Source organism: Leptopilina heterotoma, unplaced genomic scaffold, assembly GCF_015476425.1.
Source record: "Leptopilina heterotoma isolate Lh14 unplaced genomic scaffold, ASM1547642v1 Lhet_17, whole genome shotgun sequence".
NCBI classification, from domain to species: Eukaryota; Metazoa; Arthropoda; class Insecta; order Hymenoptera; family Figitidae; genus Leptopilina; species Leptopilina heterotoma.
The window spans coordinates 2319497-2343770 of record NW_025110886.1 but is presented as its reverse complement, the minus strand read 5'-3'; the positions used below and the strand labels follow the sequence as shown (position 1 = coordinate 2343770).

Genomic DNA, 24274 nt, shown 5'->3' with positions numbered 1-24274 from the left:
CATACAAAAAAAATGATACGGTTAATCATCTTCATTTTTTTACTAGCAATTATTATAACATCTATGCAAAGCATATTAGTTTTTTTTGTAAACATTGATAAAATTTTTACAAATATTAAACAAAAGGTTTGATGCGCAAAGCTTCATCATATATTTTTATATCAAATTTCATAAGATGGATTATCAAACTTAAAATGTTTATAACTTTACTGTTAATAAATATAGAGTAGTGTAAAAAATTTACAATTAGATAAATTATATATATTTTCAACGTGTTTTAAAATTTTCAAAGCTGTTTTAATAAAATTGATTTCCAAGCGTAATTCCTTATAGTACTTTTTTAAAGTAATGGGAATTTTTATATTCTTGAATTTAGAAGATTTATGGTTCTTGATTACGAATTAGAAATCAGTTTTAAAAATCAAACATGCCTTATCCAATATTCAGTAATCCCAAAAATCTTTGTGTAACAAGTTTTAATAATTTATAGAAGTTAATCATTACTTAATTTTATCCGTTTGTAGTTTTGTTGCAACTACAAGCACAATCATGCTTTATATTCCAATGATATATATTTATCCATGAGTTATCAATTTATTACATAATTAATTCTTCTGCCAAAGTAAAATTAAATACAATATTTGACGTTTACAAATGAAAATTGTTTGAACTTTTGACAAATTTTTGAAGACAACAGTGATTTATATCGTAACCATTCGTTAATAAAGAGTTAAAATTAAAAAAATGATATTGGATGTAGTGGTTACGTTACGTTAAATTAATTACGTTACTTTACGAATAATTGATTTAAAATTTAAAGTAATATTTTGCATACGTAATTCATAATAAATTACAACTTATACTTCGATATAAGTAGTCTTCTTGTATTTCTTTTCTTTCAAAGAGACATTGTATTATATTAAAAATAATCAAATGAAATTAAAATATCTACAAACCTAGGACCCTCTTTAGAGTCAACGATAAGCATATCACATATTTTAATAGAAGTACAATACTTATCGTTGATTCATATTTTAAGATCAGGAACTTTAATATAAGTGGAAGATCACATTGATAGTGGAGTTTATGCCCGTAATTAAAAATATTATTATCGTTATAGCAACACTTTTCACCTATTGTTTTCTGCGTAATATTTCTGTATTTACACATCTTCAACTAGAAAAATTTTTTAAATTGATAATTTTAAGTCATATGCAAGTCTCCTCTTAAGATTCTCATAAAAGTTTTTTTGAACTGTTGATTTGCTAAAGCATAGCAAAAAGGATTTAATGGACTGTTTGCATAGCAGAGAAAGTATGCAAACATAAAGACGTGTTTGTTGGTGCATGGAGGCATAGAGCAGAAACCCTCAACCAAGGCTAATACGTGATAAGGTGTCCAACAAACGACAAATGCCCCAAGAATAAAAGATATGGTCCTAAAAGCTTTCCGTGCTCTATTTTCTGTTCTTGATTTTTGCCTCCCCATTGTAGGGTCCCTTTTCTGCGTTTTTGTTTTAATTCGTTTTCCTATACTTTTCACAAAATCCTTTTTGCTTCCTTCATCTTCGACGAATTCTTTTAACTTTTTTGATTGCTTTTTACCACCTGGTTCACTTGTAGTACCCGAAATAGTGGGTAGTATACTACTCGATGATGAATTTTGAAGATGTACATTTGGTTTAGTTAACTGATCTGAAAATCGTTCAGTTGTACTATTGGAGGATTCAACTGGCGTGGCACAAATAACTGTTGTAATTGGTTGCGGTTTTGTATCCTCAGCTTTTACAGTGACTTCTGTCTGAACTTTACTGACAATAGGTGATGTTTGTGAAGCAGCGTTTACCTGGGGAGTAACAAAAACTCGAGGAGGATGTGTTTGACAAGCAGCATTCGATGTCGCAATGCACTGGGACACTGAGTTTGACGGTTGTGCACAAACTGTTTGTTGAGCTGTGGCTCTGATCAATGCCGCCTGTAGTAGACTAGTATTTGCTACAGTCATTCCAGTTGCATTATTTAAAATGGGTGATGATGGAGCTGTAGAGAGAGGATTTGCAAGGCTGCATGAAAATGATGAAGGAGGGCTTTCGAATGAAGGACTCGGCACTATGACGGAACTCTCATCCATGTAACGCAAGTCTGCTCCATCTAGACCTGTTAAAATGTCATATGTAGCTTGACCGTGTATTGAGACTGTTAAAGACTTCTGCCTATCCGTTGAAGGAGAAGATGTTGATATACTTTCAGAAATGTTGGGACTTCCTCGGAACTGTGATGGAGGAGGAATAATATTAGTTTGAGACGATATTGTTTCGTGTTTTGTTTGGAAAGTGGGTGTATCATCTGCAGAATGAATCGCATCATTTGATCTTAATGATTGTTCTGGAGTTAGTGTTTGACTGCTAGATTTATCTGGTTCGATGGGATTATCAGTGTCCAAAAGACTCAGTTCTTGAATTTTTGGCAGTGTTTGGACTTTCTGCACAGCTTCGCGCATAGGACTAGTTGGTGAGAGCCTCTTCACTGGTACATTCATTTCTACTTTTACGGGAATTATTCCATTCATTCTACCATTGGGGGCAAATACTTGAAGAGCGCCCGATTGAGCTACTAAGCCAGCTAACGATGATCTTTTTCTAAAGCTAGGTTGCTGAGTAGGTCCTACCGTACTATCATCATCCGAATCGAAAGCAGGACTACTAGATCTTTCAGACTTTTCGGTTTCTGTAGGCAATGCTCCCGATTGTTTATAAGAAGATTCATCAGAAGCTATTTGTTTTTTCGATGATTTATTATCGTCGTCTCCTGTCATGTCATCGAATCCTAAAATTTGTGAATTAATGGCTCCTCCAGGAGTTGTTTGTGGCTTGTCTTGACTCAAAAGAGTGCTTTGGGTTTTGGATATACCGATACCCGCTGCTCGACCAGCCATTCCGGACATGGCTCCGGCACTAAGTGCTACCATAGATTGCATTTTTCTTTGCTTTGCCTCACTTTTTTTTTGCATATCATAAGCAGTTTTGTAAATACCACCGTAAAGAATAAAAAGAACTATTAAAGTAGTCCAATAATAACCAATAATCAGTGCTGTATTAAAAACAGGATCCTTTAAGAACTGGACGACACACTCGTTTGGTGCCAGATCTCTGTAGCCTATAAAGTGCTCCCACCCAAAAATACTAATAAAAAATAACAAGGCCGGTATAATCCATGTTATCGTCACCATCCAGATGACTCGATTTTTAGTTCGCCAACTCCTATACTGTGCAGCAATTTTTACTGAGCAGAATCGATCAATAGTTATCAGTAACACAGTGTATTGAGATACTAAACAGACGGTGTAATCTACAGATAGCCATAAATCACATAGCAAAGGACCCAAATCCCAAGATCCCATGAGAACATATACTGTGTAAAATGGCATAGACACGGTACCTGTAAAAAATTTAGAATTAAAGTACATTCAACATTTGTAAATCAATTTTTTCTTTAATAAGTTTAAAGTTTTACCAATAAGCATGTCGGTAGCAGCTAAAGATGCGATAAAGTAATTACTGGGCTGTCTGATAGTTCTATCCACAATGAAGGCTAATAGTACGAGAATATTGCCTCCTATGGTCAAAACAATACACATCGCTAGACAAATGGCAATGAGAATCGTTTGCCAGAGTTCAAAAGGTGGTAGAACTGTTTTAACAAAAAGAGTTTATTTATGTTTAATTGCATGTTATAAAACATTTTCTAAAAATTTATTATTTTTAAATACAGAGGGTAATTTTGAAAATAATGCATGACATTTTAAGAATAATAATAAATTTGAAAAGAAACTTTTTATTTTTATTGTCCAATGTAATAGCAACAAATAAGCACCTACAGAACGATTTTAAATTAGAAGTATTAGGTCTATAAGGGTTTCTTTCTTCACATTGGGTAGATGCACCGGTTTTGGCCAACCACACGCTTTTATTAATTTTATTAGTCTTCTGTTACCTTCACTGTATATTTTTTGATAAAACATCATTTCACAATTAGTGTTCTTGACAAATGCATTCAACTAGCAAAATTGACATTTTTATATATTTATTAATTTATTATATTATTAATATTTTTTAACCGTTAAAGACAAGAAATTCAGAAACTAAGAACAATAATTAATCTACTAACTGTCAGTCCCTCATTTTCTATAATTATCATAAGAAAAGATGCCCTGAAAATCAGGAATTTCTTTAAGTGGACAAAACTGGTGCATCTACCCTATAGACTTAGGCTCTGTTAAACAATTAGTTTCTTGCGCGTTTTAAAAACTTTACATTAATTAATACATAAACCACACTTTGGAAATAGTGTCGTGGCTGTAAATTTGTTTAAATTTGTTTAATATGGCCATACTAGTTATAATTTCTAGTTTTTATTTTTTTATTTAAAAAAATATAAATTGAATACAATTGGGGCCTAACTAGAGTCATTTTTGTGATTGTCTAAAAATATATTATGTATGAATGATATTATCCCTAGAAGGAGTACGTTAGTTTACTCACCCTCTAAGGAGTAACTGGGGTGTCCCGACACCCCACGCTTTAAACTTGTTTTATAAGGTTTATATTTGACGTAAAAAAAATTAATTATAATGAATTGATTGGTTTTTTAGTAGGAAATACAATAATATTATTCATATTTTGATAAATTAAAAAAATTTTGAAGAAAAACCATAAAAACCCAAAAAAACACCAAAAAATTGCAAAATTGACTTTTTTCACAAAAAACGTTGTAGTTTCTTAAAAATTTGACTAATTTTAAAACTATTTTAGGTTTTTAAAGTTAAATAGATACACTTTTAGGGGAAAAAATTAGTTTTTGTATTACTTCCAAAAAACATAATTATTTGAACATCTGAAGTGAAAGAAATTAAAGACAATTGACGAATAGTGAAAATCATAAAAATGAACTATAAAATGGACTTAAACAATTAATATTTACTAGAAATGGTGTTATAAATTTAAAATTTTACAAACTTAATATATCTGAATATATTAACATTAAAATTAATAACTTATGAAATGATTCTGTAAATTAATATTTAATCAAAGTTTTAATTAACAATTCTTAATAACTCTAATATATGTTAAAATATTATTAACAATATAGAATTTATAATTTAAATTTGACTGTCATATACTACATTTTTCTGTATTAGAATTTAATTTCTGACTGTAGAGAGAGCACAGAAATTTTTAATAAATCTTAACTCAAATATCATAAGTTGTTACAAATACAGAATGTCTATTTTTCATAAAAATAGAATTTTTGTATAAAAATGTTTCTTTTTTATAAAATACAACTTTTTCATGCATAACCTATCAATTTATACTTTATCAGATGATTTTAACTGATTAAAAACGATTTTTTAAAAAATTTGAATTTACTTATCTTGACAATTTTTCTAACGTTAGGGAGTAACTGGGGTGTCCAGACACCCCAGACGTATTTTAACAGGAGTTTGAGCTCTTCCTAGAGCAAAACTTTTGGCGGCACATACAGGTGTCAAAAGATAGAGGTTCAAACTAAATTATCAACAAGTTTTGAGCGTAAAAAAATTATTGGTTAAGCCATAGGAATACTTTAAATTTTGCTTGGGGTGTCCAGACACCCCAGTTACTCCTTCTAGGGTTATAAAAGGTAAATTACTGTGCAATATTTTAATGTTAAAATTTTATAATTATAAAATTTTTACATTTTAAATAATTCTCTTTGCCTGTTTTTGTATATGTAATATGGCTGCAAAAATGAATTTTAAAGTTGAACTTTAATAATAAAAATACAGAAACATAACGAACAGCAAGCGATAATCAACCAAATGGAGAGTGAGTTGGAGAGAGTCGGAGCAGAGAAAGATGCGAGTAGGAAGCAGAATAACTTGCTTTATATGTTTATATGTTATAAATATCGAACGACATGACGTGAGTGTACAGCATAGTTCGGTTACAGAGAAACCTCTTTCAAATATCTTCAAATAAAAAACCTCAGATTTGGTTTGGCTAAGATGTGGTTTGATACGGTACCGATTTTCTTTCTTAATTATGCATAAAAAATAAAGATTTTTCGAAAAATTGTTCCCATTACAATTTAGAATGAAATAAAAAATTAATGAGAAAGTCGAAGATTTAACAAAAGAGACAAGTTCTTGTAAATATATCACAATCAACAAATAAAATTACTAAAAAGTGCAGTACTGAGAATGGAACCTGCTAAGGTAAATTTCGGTATTGTAAATTAGTTTCCGCAACCCGTTAGAAATATATTAGCAACTACTGATTTTGGATATTGGGAAAAAAGAACAATAGTATTAGCGCGATTAGAGTTATAGAATACTGGAAAGCAGGACCGAAATTAGTATCAAAGAAATATATCGGAAAAAGATTAGGTACTTCGGAAATAGTGTAAGCGACTGAAAGATCGATCTTTGTTAACGTTAGCTAATGCTACTAACATTAGACTAACTTTAACTAACGTTATAATCTCACATTAGTGACCAAAAATGTCGTTAGATTAACGTTAGCCTAACGTTAGTAGCATTAGCTAACGTTTACTTTTCTACCTGGGATCTAAACAGTCGGATTTTGTAGAAACCCTTTGTTAAGATGATAAATCATCTGACTAAGAAGGTAAAAATCATATAATACGTGTCATGAGCCCAAAAACAGTAATTAGTATCCATGATAGGAAATACGAAATGATGATCGATTCTGGGAGGAAAATACCGTGTATTTTGGAAGATTTGTATAGCAAATTTAAAAGACTCTTTTTCATTCAGCAAAAATTGAGGAGACTGCTCGTGTTTGTGTTCTAGTGCAAGGTAAAGAAGGGTTATATTTTAATAAGCAATACGATGAATAACGAAGCAAAATTCAGCTTCTACTAATCTTTGTATCTTTTATAAAAGTTTGGTATCTGCGGTCGAGGGTGGTTATCAGGTTGACGTCGTCTACGCGGACTTTGCTAAGGCATTCGATAAAATTGATCACGAAATTCTTCTTAAAAAGTTAAAATTACTAGGCATAGGCCCTAACATTGTGTCGTGGTTTCGTAGTTACTTAATTGCCAATTGCCTATGTGTCCGTGTGGATGGTGTTTACTCTAAGATGTTTACGGCAACTTCTGGTGTCCCCCATGTATCTCACCTGGGTCCCTTATTATTTCTTTTATTCATTAATGACATAAATTCTGCATTTAAATTCTATTCTTTTTTACTTTTTGCAGATGACCTGAAATTATATATGACTATTGATTCTCATGTTGTTTTTATAAATTTTCAGTCTGACTTATATCGTCTACATCCATGGTGTATTAGTAATAAATTTCATTTTAATATTAATAAATGTTCTGTTATTTCTTTTTCTAGAAAAAAAGTTACTTTTAATCATGATTATAAGCTTGATAATTTCTCTTTAACTCGAGTGACCCAGGTGAGAGATCTGGGAGTTGTCTTAAGTGATGATTTAACCTTCTCTAACCATATTACTGTTGTTGTAAACAAGGCTGTTCGATCATTGGGTTTTATTATACGAAATGCATCAAATTTTAAAAGTTTAAATTTCCTTGAAGTTCTATATTATTCCTTTGTTTTATCAATCCTTGAATTTGCTTCTGTGATATGGTCTCCTTTTTACCTCATTCACATTGATAGACTTGAAAGAGTTCAAAATCGTTTTTTGCGTTTTGTTGCTAGGCAACTTGGTATTAGTTACGACTTTTTTACCATAACTGTGATGCTTTACGTTTACAACTAAAAATTCCTAAGATACACACTAGGTTTCGATATAATGACTGGCTTTTTTTGTTTAAAATTATAAACGGCCTCGTGTACTGTCCTAGAATTCTCTTTCAGGTTAATTTTTATACTCCAGTTAGAGTCTTAAGAGGCTATTATTTGTTTTATATTAAAAAAAACATAGAACTAATTATGGAAAGATAAAGATAATAAATAAAGATAATAGTAAATAATAATAATAAAGATAATAATAATAATAAATTTAATAATAATAAATAAATAAATCCTCTATTATACTAAGTTTAAGAACGACCGACCGACCGACCCTAGCCGTATATATATGTATATATCTTTTAAAAACAATATTGACACATGTATACATATTCATAAATCACGCATGCGCAGTAGTGTTGTGTCAATGTTACGCATGCGCAGTAGTGTTCTGTCAATGTTACGCATGCGCAGTAGTGTTCTGTCAATGTTACGCATGCGCAATAGTGTTCTATCAATGTCAGGCATGCGCAATAGTGTTCTATTAATTTCACGCATGCGCAATAGTGTTCTGTCAATGTAACGCATGCGCAGTAGTGTTCTGTCAATGTTAGGCATGCGCAATAGTATTCTATCAATGTTACACATGCGCAGTAGTGTTCTATCAATGTTACGCATGCACAATAGTGTTCTATCAAATAACGCATGCGCAGTAGTGTTCTGTCAATGTTACGCATGCGCAGTAATGTTCTATCAATGTCAGGCATGCGCAATAGTGTTCTAATAATGTCACGCATGCGCAGGTTCTGTCAATGTTACGCATGCGCAGTAGTGTTCTGTCAATATTATGCATGCGCAATAGTGTTCTATCAATGTTACACATGCGCAGTAGTGTTCTATCAATCCATTCTTCCACTCTACGATATTAAGTTAAAGAACGACTGACCGACATTACACAAAGTTATTTATTTTAAGTTCTAGTAAGGATAGAAAGTTAGTTAAGATCTTATTTCAAAGCTAATATTTTCTACTTTCATAATATCAAAATAATAAATTTAAAAAAACATATTCTTCATTATTGTTTAAATGCAATTACCAATAAACAATTTTTTTAAATGTATGATAATTTAAAAACATATTTTTCTCATGTTTGTACGTCATGTAAATCTCAGGGACCGATTCTAAAACGAAACTAAATTAAAAATTTACGTTTAATTTAGTTTCATGTCAACTAAAAATAAATTATAATTCTATTGAAGTCTCCTCATACTAATGTATATCTATTATTAAAGTTATAATTCTATTATTTCTTTAAATATTTTATTGTTAGCTGTGATTTTTTAATTAGAACTAGGTAATTGAGTTTCTCAGATATTTTTTTGATCTGTACTAAAATAAATTCAAGTGTTTAAAAATCTAATTTATTTTTTTTAGTTTAGTTTGCAGTCGACATGAAACTAAATCTAATTTGTTAATTTAGTTTCAGGTCGACACGAAACTAAACCAACAAACTGAATTTAGTTTCGATTCAACACGAAACTAAACTCAGTTTGTTAATTTAATAGTTTTGTGCCAACTCAGAAACTAATTAGGATAAAACACATTTATCCAGCATAATTTGTTAATAACAATTTTATAAACAAAATACGACCTGGAGAAGAAAATAACACATACAAAACTTTCTTAATTCTCTACACAGAATCGATTTACGTTAAGAATTTTGGATAATTTTTAAATTTTTATTAATTGGTTTAAACAATTATTGTTAAATAATTGTAAATTAACAAAAACAGGTACATTTTTTTCAATTTTTTACTCAAAATGCATTTGTTTATGCTTGGGATAAAACATCTTATACTCAGCATAATTTGTTTATTTTTAATTTGTTTAAACAATTGGAAATTAAAAACAAAAAACAAGTCTATCTTTTTTTCAATTTTCTTATAAATCCAATTGTTACTTTTTAAATAAAACGTCTGGTTTCTTCATGGGACTTAATGGATATTAAATTAAATTTAATATTTGTTACAATTCTATATTAAAACTTTAGTTCTAAATTTTACTTGGTAAACTTTTATTTCACTAATTGTTTGGACATTTGCAAAAACTTTTACTTGGCGGAACTTTTTACATCAAAGATGTTTTTATTGGGATCAAAATACTTTTTGCATCATTAATAAAATTTTAGGGTATTTATGAAACTGTTTAGTACTTCAGACTCTACGTTTGTCTAAATGTCAAAGAATCCAATTTTGTTTAGAAAAAATTCAAATATTTCAAAAAATACTTAATGTATTGGAATTTCCTGGAACATATATCGGGATTTTAACCCAATTTATTAAATTCTAGAGTATTCAACAGCATGTGATTGTTAGGCTCTCAATGGTAATTTTTCCAACCACTTTTCTCTTCAAATATTTATAAATTGAGCTGAAATTTTGTACAAAAGTCTAAAATACAATAAAGAAGGTCAGTGATGTGCAAAAGTATTACTATTTTTAAAATCAATTATTACAAATTACTTTAAAATTATCAGTTGTCACGGTCACTTCTAATCAATTTCTCGTCTTTACCGATTTCAAAGTGTTTTATTATAATTTATTTTTTAATTATTAAAACTTTTGCACATTACTGCCCTTCTTTATTATATTTTTGACTTTCTTACAAAATTTTCAGCTCAATTTATTAAATATTTAAAGAGAAATGTGGTCAAAAAAATTACCATTGAATGTCTATCAGTCACATGCTGTTAGCAAATCCGTTAAGGAGTTTAGTCTATACGTTTGTCTAACTGTCAAAAAATCCAATTATTTCAAAAAATATTTAATGTATTGAAATTTCCTAATATATATTATCGAGATTTTAAACCAATTAATAATATTCCAAAATATTTTGCAAATCCGTTTAGAAATTTAGTTTTCTTTGCTTTAATTCTATAAGATTTTAACCCAATTAATAATAATATTCCAGACTATTTTACATATCCGTTTAGAAGTTTACACCGAAAAAAAATATTCTTGTTTTGAGAGGACAATTCCTCTTCTAAAATCCTCTTACAATTTATTCTTGAATTAAGAATATTACTCTTCATTGGAGACTATTCCTCTATAAGAAAAATTACTCTTAAGTGGAGAATAATCCTCTTAAAATAAGAGGACGTTTTTGAGCCATATACAAGAGGAAAATATGAATTGAAATAAGAGAAATCTTCTTAAGACAGAAATATTTTTTTCAGTGTAGGCTCTACATTTGTCAAAATTTAAAAAAAAATCGAATTGTTTTCGAAAAAATCTAAATATTTCAAAAAATACGAAATGTTTTAAAATTGCCTGAAATATATATCGAGATTTTAAACCAATTAATAATATTCCAAAATATTTACAAATCCGTTTAGAAGTTTAGTTTTCTTTGCTTCAGTTCTATAAAAGTATCCAAAATATTGAATAACCTTATCATAATTCTGTCTTTTATCATTCTTTATCCAAGAAAAAAAATTGAGCAAAATCAGTGAAGATTTACTCAAGTTATTCGATTTTATCGATAAACAGTTGATATTTACAAAAATAAATTTCTAATTCGTTAAAAAAATTTACAAAAAAAGTAAGAATCCGACAGTAGTCGGCCACTTAAGGCAATGTTTTTAATTAACAATGTTTTAAAAGTGCCTTTTCATATTTTTTTCGAATTCTTTTATGTAATGTTGTTCCTTACGATCACACAAAACTATTAAAACAATCGTGTTTATAAAAAATAAATTTTTATTCGTTAACAAAATTAGTAAATAAACAAGTAAGAATCTGACAGTGATCGGCCACTTAAAAAAGCTTTCAAAAACCGTACAAATTTTTTTTTTCAATTACAAAAGCTTAGATTTGTTTATAATCACCTTAGAAATGATTATCAACTAACAAAATATTTTTATCTCATACGGTTTTATAGCTATTCAAAATTGAAAAGTGGCCGACTACTGTCTGGTTTACCCTATACACGGTTTTTAATTTTTACTTTGCGGCAATTCTCTACCACGAATCTTGATATAATTTTCTAAATAGTTTTTTATTAGGGAAGAGTCTCCAGTTGTGAGACAGTCAATTTTCTTAACATGCAATATTAAAAAGCCGATTGGTTTATATAAAAACATTTCTTTTTATATGTGCCAACTTTTTCGTGTACGCCGAAGCGGATATATAAACTGTTTTTGTTAAATACCAACACTGTGTGTGATAATCGACTAAAAAGCGTTTTTTAAATAAATGCAAAGTACTTTTTTTCCAAGTTAATTAATTAGAAAAGGTAAATGTAATGCATTTTCTTTTAGTGTTTTCCTTATATTTTGTGATGCAATATTGCATTGTTCCAATCTACGGTTGAAAATAATTTAATTTTCCTTTTTCAAAATATCGCCAATTTCTGGGTGTGAGACACAGCATATCACCAGCTGTGAGACGGTGTCAACACCCATCTGGGCAGCATAAAAAATACGACTTTGCAAGCATGTCAAGTGGAAGAAAGTCAATTGATTCAGAAGAAATCAATTTTAATGCTCTTGTTGAAGCTATTAAATTGTGTTTATTTGATAGTCATATTTTGGCGAATAAATATTATTATTTAGTATATAATAATATATATTATTAATATATTTAATTATTTCCACTAAACATAACGTTTTATGTCAAACTTATTAAATTTTAGCAATTTTTAATGAGACATTACTGGAGACATTTTTTTTTGACAAAAGCGATGTGCTCGGAAAATGTATCGTAACATTTTTTGAGTTCATCGAAACACTACACTTTCTTTTAATAAAAGTTGCGTATTTCTGTTACCTTTCGAACGGTGTATTTTATTTACAATTTCGTTTACCCGTTTACAATTTACGGGTCAAAAATAAAACCCGTCTCACAACTGGAGACTCTCCCCTATTTTTAAAATTCTTTTACGTATCGAAATGGAAATAAATTTATTTCTTTAACCCTTTAACGTCCAAATGTGCTGATTTTTAACTTCGGTTTCAAGCTTATAATATTAAAAGAAAAAAATTATTAAAAATTCTACAAGGACATGTCCATATGTTTTTGGGGTCGCTCTTTCGAATGGCATGGTCAAAATTTCCAAAAAGTGACGTTTAACCCTTATTATTTTCAAAAATACTCAAAAAATATAAAATTTTGGGAAGTATATTTTTTTAATCCAATTTTAGTTGTGATACCGATACAATTTTCCAAAGTTCTTGAAATCGCTTGAAATCTGTTACTTGAGGATTTTCGAGGTCGCTGATTACGAATCTGAAGTCAGATTTTAAAAATTCAAAATGGCGAATCCAATATGGCGGACAATAAAATTAAAAATGCATAGTATTCGCTTGAAATTTGATACTCGGGGGTTTTCGAGGTCGCTGATTACGAACCTGAAATTAGATTTAAAAAATTTAAAATGGCGGATCCAATATGGCGGACGAAAAAATTAAAAATGCATCGCCTTCGTTTAAAATTTGTAACTTGGGGGTTTTCGGGGTCGCTAATTACGAATCTGAAGACAGATTTAAAAAATTCAAAATGTCGGATCCAATATGGCGGACGACAATATTAAAACTTCATGTATTGGCTTCAAATTTGTTACTCGGAGGTTTTCGGAGTCGCTGATTACGAATTTGAAGTCAGATTTAAAAAATTCAAATTGGCGGATTCAATATGGCGGACCACAAAATTAAAAATGCATCGTATTAACTGCTTATGCCCTGTTAAATATTCAAACATACGATAACGTCTTTGTAGCCAATAGTATAAAGTTTTAATTTTATCATCCAGCTATATTGAATCCGTCATTTTGAATTTTTAAAATCTGATTTCAGATTCTTAATCAGCGACCCCGAAAACCCTCAAGTTACAAATTTGAAGCGAATACTATGCATTTTTAATTTTATTGTCCGTCATATTGTATATACCATTTTAAATTTTTTAAAACTGACTTCAGATTCGTAATCAGTCACTTTTTTTGACCATGCCATTCAAAAAAGCGACCCTAAAAACGTAGGGATATGTCCTTGTAGAATTTTAAATAATTTTGTTCTTTCAATATTATGAGCTTGAAACTGAAGTTAAAAATCAGCACATTTAGGCGTTAAAGGGTTAATACAAATTGAGATTTATTTGAATCTAAAACTGCTTTGTTTTGATGCAAATAAATTGAGTATTTGGACTATATTTAAAGCAATTAAAAGTATATTAGTCTCAATTAACATAATAAATTATGAAGAATAATTGCATATTTGATACAAATAAGTATTTAGTAATTTTAAAAACAATATTTTATTGATGCAAATAAATATTTATTTGAATTAAAAACCATGCATTATTGAATCAAGTAATTTTCCTATAACTGATTTAAAGTAATATTTATTAGATCCAATTATTTGACTCAAATAATTCGAATTTGCTACAAATAACTATATATATTTGATACTATAAATTAAAATATTTATATCCAGTAAATATTTACTTAGCACAAATAAATAAAAACAAAGAAATAAGTAAAAACAAATAAGTTTAATTACAACCGAACGAGCGTTAGCGAGTGAGGTATATGTAGCTAGTATTAATAATAACAAAGATAATTATGGAAATTATGGTAATTATCCAGATAAGCGGACTCCGCTTATCTCCGCTTATACCAGACTCAGTAGGGAAGCGAATTTTTGTCCTAGTAACCTTGATTTTTTTTATATAAAAATAGAGAGATTTGTCGCCGCATTACGAGCAATTGTTTTAAATGAAAATTTATAATTATAATTTTCTTTACTGGACTATCTTTAATTTATAGAATCTAAATATTACTCATATGTGTCATATGTATTATATTATGTAAAGGGTACTTTTCACCCGTTTATTTACCAAATAAATAAATAAAATTGAAACCAATGTATAGAGTGCCAGCCGTAATATTAGAAATATTATCATATCATTAACAATATCATTATTATAACAAGGTGTAAAAGTTATATTGGAAAATTCCGTGTTAATGATCTTGAACCTGCCCGTATAAATTTTCTATCGCGAAACATCTTAAGCAATTATCTAGATAAGCAGCTTTTTTTATTTTGCAAATTTCTTGTTAATTCTTTTTGGAAAAGCTTGCATTAAGCTAGAAAATGAAAAAAATCGTTGGAGGAGGATGTCAAAGTTCAAAATTACCCTTTTTTGTATGGGTGATTCTCCAATAAGTAGTAACTTTTAACTACGGTAATGATTATCTAAATATATTAACTTTTTTGAAAATTTTCTATGTAGATCTTTATAGGCTCAAAATTTCTGAAGCGTGCCACTAATTTTTCGATAGAAATATTTTTATATTTCATATCAATAATTTTATAGTATTTTCGTACCATAATATGACCCCAAAGTTGTTTTTGCAAAATTTTAATTTTTTTAAGAGTTATTGTTTAAACAATTTTTAAGCATTAAATTATTTAAACATTTTTTTCTAGCGTTCTATTTGATCGATTTTAATAAAATTTGAAATGAGTAATAAACAATAACCCTGCTTTCCAACAAAAAAAATTTGTTAAATTTTGTTCATAATTTGTTTAAAATAGCAACAATTGTTATAAACAAATAGAAATAAAATATACTTCTCCGCCTAATTTCGTATTTTTTCTTGTCAATTATGATACCCTGTTTTATCACGAGTATTTCCAAAAAAAAAAAAGTTAGTATATTGCATTAGGTCAAAAGTTATTAATATTTTAGTGGCCGCGCGCGCTGCGATATTGACGCGCCACACAGTGAGATTTTCTTACAATTTACTGTTCAAAAATTTCTACAGCTTACAATTTTTGAACGATTTGAGTGTTCTTGGATTTAAATTAAAGGGAATTAAATTCTTTAGACATCCCTCGAGTCCGATTTTTAAAATTTTAATTGTTTATAATTTTTTAGTTTAATCAAAGTTAACAAATTAATACAATTGTGTAAAAAAGGACGTTTATTTCTTATTCCGTTACTGAACATGATCCAAATCAGTTTAAGTTGATCCAATATGATCACTAGGCAATTAATAAAACATAAAATAATTTATTTTAATTGTTGTAAACAATATTAATTAACAAATAGATAACTTTAATTCTTATTCATTAAAAAAGGTTTTTTTTCGCGTGTAGATTTTTATTTAGGTTCATGTAAAAAATATATATCCTCCTTGTTTAAAAAATAACTTATTTAAATTGTTATAAACATTACTAATTAACAAATAGATAGCTTTGATTCCTCTCCATTAAAAAATGTCTTTTCACGTTTTTTTTTATTTATGTTTATTTAAAGAATAGTTCTCCTTGTTTAAGAAATAACTTATCAAGATTCGCGGTAGAGAATCGCCGCCAAGTAAAAAACAAAAACCGCGAATATATATTCTCGAAATATCGGCTATTTTTCGATAAAATTGAATAACTTGAGTAAATCTTAACCGATTTGCTTCATTCTTTTTTTGTTGGATAAAGAATCAAAAAAGAAAGAATTCTGTCAAGTTTATTTGAATATTTTTAATACTTTTATAGAATTTAAGCTAGGAAAACCGAAAAAATAGTGATTTTTTGAGATTTAGACAAACGTGGAGCGTAAACTCCTAAATGGATTTCTAAAATATTTTAGAATATTATTAATTAGGTTAAAATCTCGATATAAATTTCATGAAATTTTAATATACTTAGTATTTTTTGAAAAATTTGGATTTTTCTCAAAAAAATGGAATATTTTGACATTTAGACAAACGCAGAGAGCAAACTTCTAAACGGAAGTGCAAAATATTCTATAATATCATTGATTGGGGTAAAATCTCGATATATATTTCAGGAAATTTTAATACACTTCGTATTTTTTGAAAAATTTTGATTTTTCTAAAAAAAATAAAATTTTTTGATATTTAGACAAACGTAGAGACTAAACTTTTTAATGTATTCAAATTTCCTGCAATATATATCAAGATTATACTCCACTCAATAATATTCTAGAATATTTTACAAATCTGTTAAGTAATTTAATCTCTACGTTTGTCTAAATGTCGAAAAATTCAATTTTTTATAGAAAAATCAAAATATTTTAATAAATACGAAGTGTATTTAAATTTCTTGCGATATATATCGAAATTTTAACACAATTAACAATAATCTAGAATAATTTACATATCCGTTTAGAAGTTTAGTCTTTGCGTTTGTCTAAATATCAAAAAATTTTATTTTTTTAGAAAAATCCAAATATTGAAATATTTATATTTTTCTCTAAAAAATTGGATTTGACATCTAGATAAATGTAGACCCTGAACTACTAAACAGTTTTATAAAAGACCCTAGAATTTAATTATAATGCAAAAAGTATTTCAATCCCAACAAAAACATCTTTGATGCAAAAATTTCCGCCAAGTAAAAATTTTGGAAATGTCGAAATAATTAGTGAAATAAAAATTTACCAAGTAAAATTTGTAACGAATGTATTCAATTGTATTCAATTGTAACAAATGTAGAATTTAATTTAATTATTAACATAATCAGCTAATGAAATCCAATTGTTCGTCTTAATAAAAAATTTCTATTTGAAGCAATTTTAAGATCTTGGCGTCAATAATGTTTCTAACTTATAATTAATGAAAGCATTGACGCCAAGATCTGAAAATTGCTTCAAATAGAAATTTTTTATTAAGACGAACAATTGGATTTCATTAGCTGATTATGTTAATAATTAAATTAAATTCTACATTTGTTACAATTGAATACAATTGAATACATTCGTTACAAATTTTACTTGGTAAATTTTTATTTCACTAATTATTTCGACATTTCCAAAATTTTTACTTGGCGGAAATTTTTGCATCAAAGATGTTTTTGTTGGGATTTAAATTGTTATAAACAATATTAATCAACAAATAGATTACTTTGATTTCTCTTCATAAAAAAATTTTTTTTCACGTATAGTTTTTTATTAAGGTTCATTTAAAGAAAATTAAAATGTAGGTATAAAAACTTATTATAAGTTTACAGACTATTTAAAATAAGTACTTATACTTACCTTCTAACATTTTCTAAATGAAGCTATATAAAAAACCACACATGAAAAAAAAATTTTTTTGGTGAAGAGGAACAAAAGTTAACTATTTGTTAATTAGTAATGTTTATAACAATTTAAATAAGTTATTTTTTAAACAAGAAGGATATATATTCTTTACATGAACCTTAATAAAAAACTACACGCAAAAAAAAACCTTTTTTAATGAATAAGAATTAAAGTTATCTATTTGTTAATTAATATTGTTTACAACAATTAAAATAAATTATTTTATGTTTTATTAATTGCCTAGTGATCATATTGGATCAACTTAAACTGATTTGGATCATGTTCAGTAACGGAATAAGAAATAAACGTCCTTTTTTACAAAATTGTATTAATTTGTTAACTTTGATTAAACTAAAAAATTATAAATAATTAAAATTTTAAAAATCGGACTCGAGGGATGTCTAAAGAATTTAATTCCCTTTAATTTAAATCCAAGAACACTCAAATCGTTCAAAAATTGTAAGCTGTAGAAATTTTTGAACAGTAAATTGTAAGAAAATCTCACTGTGTGGCGCGTCAATATCGCAGCGCGCGCGGCCACTAAAATATTAATAACTTTTGACCTAATGCAATATACTAACTTTTTTTTGGGAAATACTCGTGATAAAACAGGGTATCATAATTGACAAGAAAAAATACGAAATTAGGCGGAGAAGTATATTTTATTTCTATTTGTTTATAACAATTGTTGCTATTTTAAACAAATTATGAACAAAATTTAACAAATTTTTTTTGTTGGAAAGCAGGGTTATTGTATATTACTCATTTCAAATTTTATTAAAATCGATCAAATAGAACGCTAGAAAAAAATGTTTAAATAATTTAATGCTTAAAAATTGTTTAAACAATAACTCTTAAAAAAATTAAAATTTTGCAAAAACAACTTTGGGGTCATATTATGGTACGAAAATACTATAAAATTATTGATATGAAATATAAAAATATTTCTATCGAAAAATTAGTGGCACGCTTCAGAAATTTTGAGCCTATAATAAAGCTTTAAAATAATTATTTTGCACACATTTGAGCTCAAATTTATCTTTTAGTCTTATATAAACAATTTAAAAAAATTTCTTTTAGAAGTTAAATAGTAAGTTTAAAAATGTCATGTTTTGTCCATTAATAATATCAATAGTGTAAAAAACAAATAAATTATATTCTGAACAAGCTATTATTAAACGACAATTAGGTAATATTCCAAACATTTTAACACAAAACAATTTTTAACGATCTGTGGTAAAAATTTTTTTTTAAATAAACATAAACACTTACATTGAAAAGTAGCACATAATTTTCAAAACTTAAGCCTAAGTTCAAATACAATATTGTCTAATATTTGTTTTATTATTTTTAACTACTTTAATTAGTAATTAAAAACTTATTTTTACTCACACATGTTATTGATATGTTGGAGGTTAAAAACATTTTTTTATAAAAAAAAACATTTCTGTTACGTGAATCGAAATTAGGCACCGGAGTTTACAGGAACTGGAGTTTACAAATCAAAGAAAAAAATTCATTAAAGCCATAAAAATGAATGAAATCAAACAATATTTATAGAATATGAAAGAGATTTGCTTACTCTAAATTACTATTATTTTTTGTTATTGGTTAAGAATTCAGTGATTTTCGCGGAACTGGAGTTTACACATTGTAGCAATATGGATGTGTGAGTGCGTGTAAATGTAAGTGTAGGAATGTGAGTGAGTTGGATTAGAGAATAGGAAGGGATATAATTACGGGGGAAATGAAATTTGTAAATTGAGTAATAGCGCGACGATCAGTAATTAGAGAAATAATGACTGTGAACAAACGTATTATGAAATTCAAGTATAAGTAATACAACAGAATAAAGTTATTAAATCGAAAAAAAGCCACGAAAATAGGTGCGCAAAACTTTTATAGTGAAATATTAATTAAAAATTCTATATTGTTAACGTTGTAAATTAATTGCAGCGTGGCTTTTAATATATTTCGAAAAGAAGGGTTATAACATTGGGCGAAGACAATTTCTAATCCCCTCAATTGCTTCATCCGATGGTAATGGCCGTACAATTGGTGATAAAAATCTCGAAGTAAGCAGGTGAATAATCGACATTGGAATACAGGATCGATGAGCGATTTGCCAGTTATTGAAGGATTGATTGATTCACATTGCTTCATAGAGGATCACATTTGGACCATTTTCCTTGCATTAAAGTGAGCGAAACATTGTGAATGAGATCATTTATATATGAGTAAGGTATCATATTCGCATATATAGCAAGTGCACGCTGCAATACTATTATTTATAAATATATTCAATTAATACTTGATTTGATAATAATTGACGGACATTGTATATATTAGAGGAAAGATTATTTGTGTGTGTATGTGTAAATGTATTTTTTGTGAAATGAATGGTGTGAATGCATATAAAAAAGAGATGATTAAATTATTAAATTGAAAGATTTTAATTTGTAAAAGTTAATTTTGTAAAAACGGACGGATATTTGAAGTAATATAAATTACATACTTGCTAATTGAATTTTAATTATTTTTATTTGTGAATATCATTACAACATCATTAAAATACGCCCTAAAATACTAATAATTTTTATAGTTTTAAATCTAAAAATGCTATTTCTTTTTGCAAATTTAATATAAATACAACTTTTTAACTTAATAATATTAATTGGAATTAAAATCGAACAGAAAACACATGAAAATTTAAACTTCAGTTACAAATAAAAAATAGTGAGGAAAGTATTAAAAAAATATTTTTACACAAATTTTATTAATGAAAATTAAATAAAAAAAACAACACAAGAAAACTTACTATTTGAGATGAACTTTCAAATAGATAAAAGTAAGATTAAAAGAGACTTTGTGTAAAATAAACCATATTAAGCTTCATGATTTCTGTGTGTAGAATCGAGAAAAGTGCACTTTTTGGTAATTTCCAACTTTCGTTTAAAATAAAAAATTTTTTTGATTATAATAATAATAAAAAACATGCTGAATATTAATTGTGTAAAAGTTTAATGCAGATTAGAAAATAATTGTTAAAGTTATTAAATAGGGAACAGTGGGAAAGCAAAAGTGACCACTGAGTGAAGAATCACCCGTATATTACTTGGTCAAAACTAATAATATTTATGTATTTCACATATGAACGGTTTGCACCATTTCGTACAAAAGTACTAATATTACAAAAAAGTATAAATATAATAAAGAAACAAAATTTTTATAATAAGCGAAGTCAGTAACAAAACCAGAGAATTATTACCTATATATTAAATTGCATAACCTGGAATGATATTTATTGATATTAGCGATGGATGATAATCGTCAGTTTTCGTAAGGTAATTCACTAGCAGAATAACCAGAGACACGGTATCGCTGTTAGAAATAGAGGAAGATAGAATTATTGCGTCTATGTTAATTGTGTCACCGGATTGCTCTGCTATAATGTCCCCGCCTTTGATATGATGTGAGGCCCTCCGTTGCGATATTAGACGAAGGTATGTCTCTCTATTTCGCATACGTTCTTTTATCAGCTGCTTGGATTTTTTGTAGTATTGAATTTGCATGGATGTATTATCGTGAGACAGAGATAGAGCTCTTGGAACAAAGTCTGGGAGGACTGAGATCTTCCGTTTTAAGTCTCTGTATGCTAATATAACTTTTTTGACACTTTTGTCTCGTCTATGAAGGTTTCTCGTAATGGACGTGGTTGTGGAGATATGTGTTGAGATTTGCCGAGGCGAATTAGTAAAGAAATTTGCGGAATATTATGAAGCGATAAGATATTAAGAATTTTTTTAAAAAGTTGTCCAAACCAGATGAAAAGCATATATGTTATTGGATGTACTACCCTCTGGGCACGGAATCGTCTTTGTTCTAGAAACGTTCCTAAATTGTTTTTAGAACGTTTCGTGTTCGCTACATAACGGCTTAAGAGCGTTTAATGTTCTAAAAACGTTTTTAGAACATAAGACGTTCTTGAGACGTTATGTGGAGGACATGAAACGTTCTAAAACGTTTTAGGAACGTTTCTAGAACAAATACCATAAGTCAAAAATACAGCTTTTGTATCGCGATATGTTCGCTCAATGTGTTGAGTGTAGCACCAGTATTAGGGTCAACAAAATTGCAAGAATGGTTGACTCGTTCTGACATGCACGGGAACAATAAAAATGTCCCTTGTTTTGCGACAGAAACCTCCGAAAAGCCAATCACCATCAATTACTCGACCAAGGTGGTTCTTCTTCTAAATTTGGCTTCATCAATTTCTACTAATATTTTATTAATTTCTCTAATAAGGTTTGCCCAGTCTAAATAAGTAGTTTGGAAAATTTGTAGCTCATTAAAATGATTTGTCCCTATCCAAAAGTTTAAAAAACTTAAAGCATAAGAATACACAACCTTGACAATCTATGGTTGAAATCATAATTTAAGTAGGTTGGTATGTCTCTTTATTGAGTATGATGCGGCAAGGTAATTCCTTGATTTTCGAACATCTCAAATGCGACACTAAAGGTACGATTACATGGTTTTCATAGCATTTAAAATATGTAAACTCAGTACCTGAATTTTAAGTTTGCTGTCATATAAAAAGGTTTGCTATATGACAGCGAACTCACACAAATTTTTACTGATATTGGCTGTTTTCGGCACTCTCCCAAAGTTAACTCCGGGTTAATGGTGATTGGTTAAATCCAACAGAATGTTATTGATGATTGGATCCTTGTTAACTTTAGGTTAATACTGGGTGAGTGCTGAAAACAGCCGTTGGTTGGCAGAGCGAAGTAGTCCGCTGCCATTGCAAACTTTTTAGTTGTAATAGCTTATTATTTATTAGAGATTTGACATTAAACATCAGTTAAACTGTATACATAATTTTTTTAATGTTTTTTGTGCCTTGAAGTTTGTATATGATAATATTTTCTTTATGTCGTCGCGAAATAACGTCACGCAAATTACTACAATCGTTTATGTCGTAAATTACATGTCATATTTTTTCGTAAGGGTCCCTTTCTCCGTTAAAAGAGTAGAAGTGAAAAAGATGGGGTTTGCTTCGCCTGACTCCGTGGTGGTCTCTTCTCGAGGCAAATTAAAAAAGGATTTTTGTTGATACACCCTGATGATTTAATTATGTCCTTCCGGTTTTGACGGTGTTTTAAAAAGTCGTGACATATCTATCAAAATGTTGATAGTTAGTGACATATAAGGTCGTTTATACGTCATGAACTAACATTTTGATAGATAGACGGAGAGCCAGCGATACTTTTTGTTAAGGGTTTTTAATAAGACTCATAATTGGAGGACAGGTGCCTTCGTCACTCTTCTTTGCAGAAATGTAAGTCTGACAGAACTCATGCCCTGCATTTACACATATGAGATAGTTTAAAATGTATAGACGTAGACGTGCCAGATGACGTTGTTTATTAATAAATTATTATGGATTTTTAAGTATTTCTTTAAAGTCTGTCAATTTTTATAGGTAATATTAATAGATGCTACTATTTGCCGATATAGTCGAAATCTTCTTTCATAATTAAAAATTGATAAAGATTCGACTAGAGGCCGTACACGTAATAGGTCACGCGGCTAGGGGGAGGGAGGGGGTTTGAGAATTGTAACTAAGTGTGACATGAGAAAGAGGGGTTAACTCATGTGTTACGTCACAATCTTTTAAATTCAAAGATTATAAGAAATTATATGTGACAATGTCACTTTTTCTAAATAAAACAAGTTAAAAATGCTTTAAACTATTTAATATCTATTATGTACCTGTTTAACATCTATTGGTATATTATTTATAATATGATAAATAATATATTCTCTTAGTTTGAATCAGTTAAAAAATCATGGTTTCAACTGACAATCAGCAGTGACTGACTTTTTGCTTCTGAATCAGTTAAAAATAACTGAAAAATTATCCACAAAACATCGAAACTTTCTTAAATATGTATATTAAAGATTTGCTTGTGTAGCGGTCTCTACAATAGTTTTTATATAATTTTCAAATATTTTTAATGAAATTATGAAATAGGAATTTTCTATACTTTGTCTACTTTTTCGCAATTCGAGTTTAACGCTAAGGTATTGACTGGCCCTTTTCTTTGTGTCTAATGAGTTTTTAACGTCCTTGACTTGTCATGCTTTTAAGTCCGACTCTCTGTCTCCAACTTTACCTTTGAATTACGTGTTAGAATGAATCTTAACGTCATATTTGTCCACACATGGAAATGCATTTTTAATTACTTTTAATAGGTTTTTAATGTACTTTCCTGTATAAGAAGCATCGAACTTCTGTGTTCTGAGGCATCCGATGAGGCACATCCAGGACTTCTCACATGCTCTACGTGGTAAGACCATATTTTCCACAATAGATCTTGTTCGAGCCTTCAACCAGATCCTGGTCGCTAAGG

At 28.6% G+C, this 24274-nt stretch overlaps 1 protein-coding gene across 1 annotated transcript in view; it reads right to left on the bottom strand.

Moving 5' to 3' along the window:
* Positions 1-287: 287 nt before the first annotated feature.
* LOC122499571 (muscarinic acetylcholine receptor gar-2) overlaps positions 288-24274 on the bottom strand; it is a 197535-nt gene continuing 173548 nt past the window's right edge. The window contains exons 5-6 of the mRNA XM_043608011.1: positions 3513-3689; positions 288-3437 (exon numbers count right to left, since the gene is read on the bottom strand). Of these exons, the coding sequence (XP_043463946.1) occupies positions 1204-3437; positions 3513-3689 (2411 nt within the window). The 3' untranslated portion in view covers positions 288-1203. The remainder of the gene's footprint in view (positions 3438-3512; positions 3690-24274) is intronic.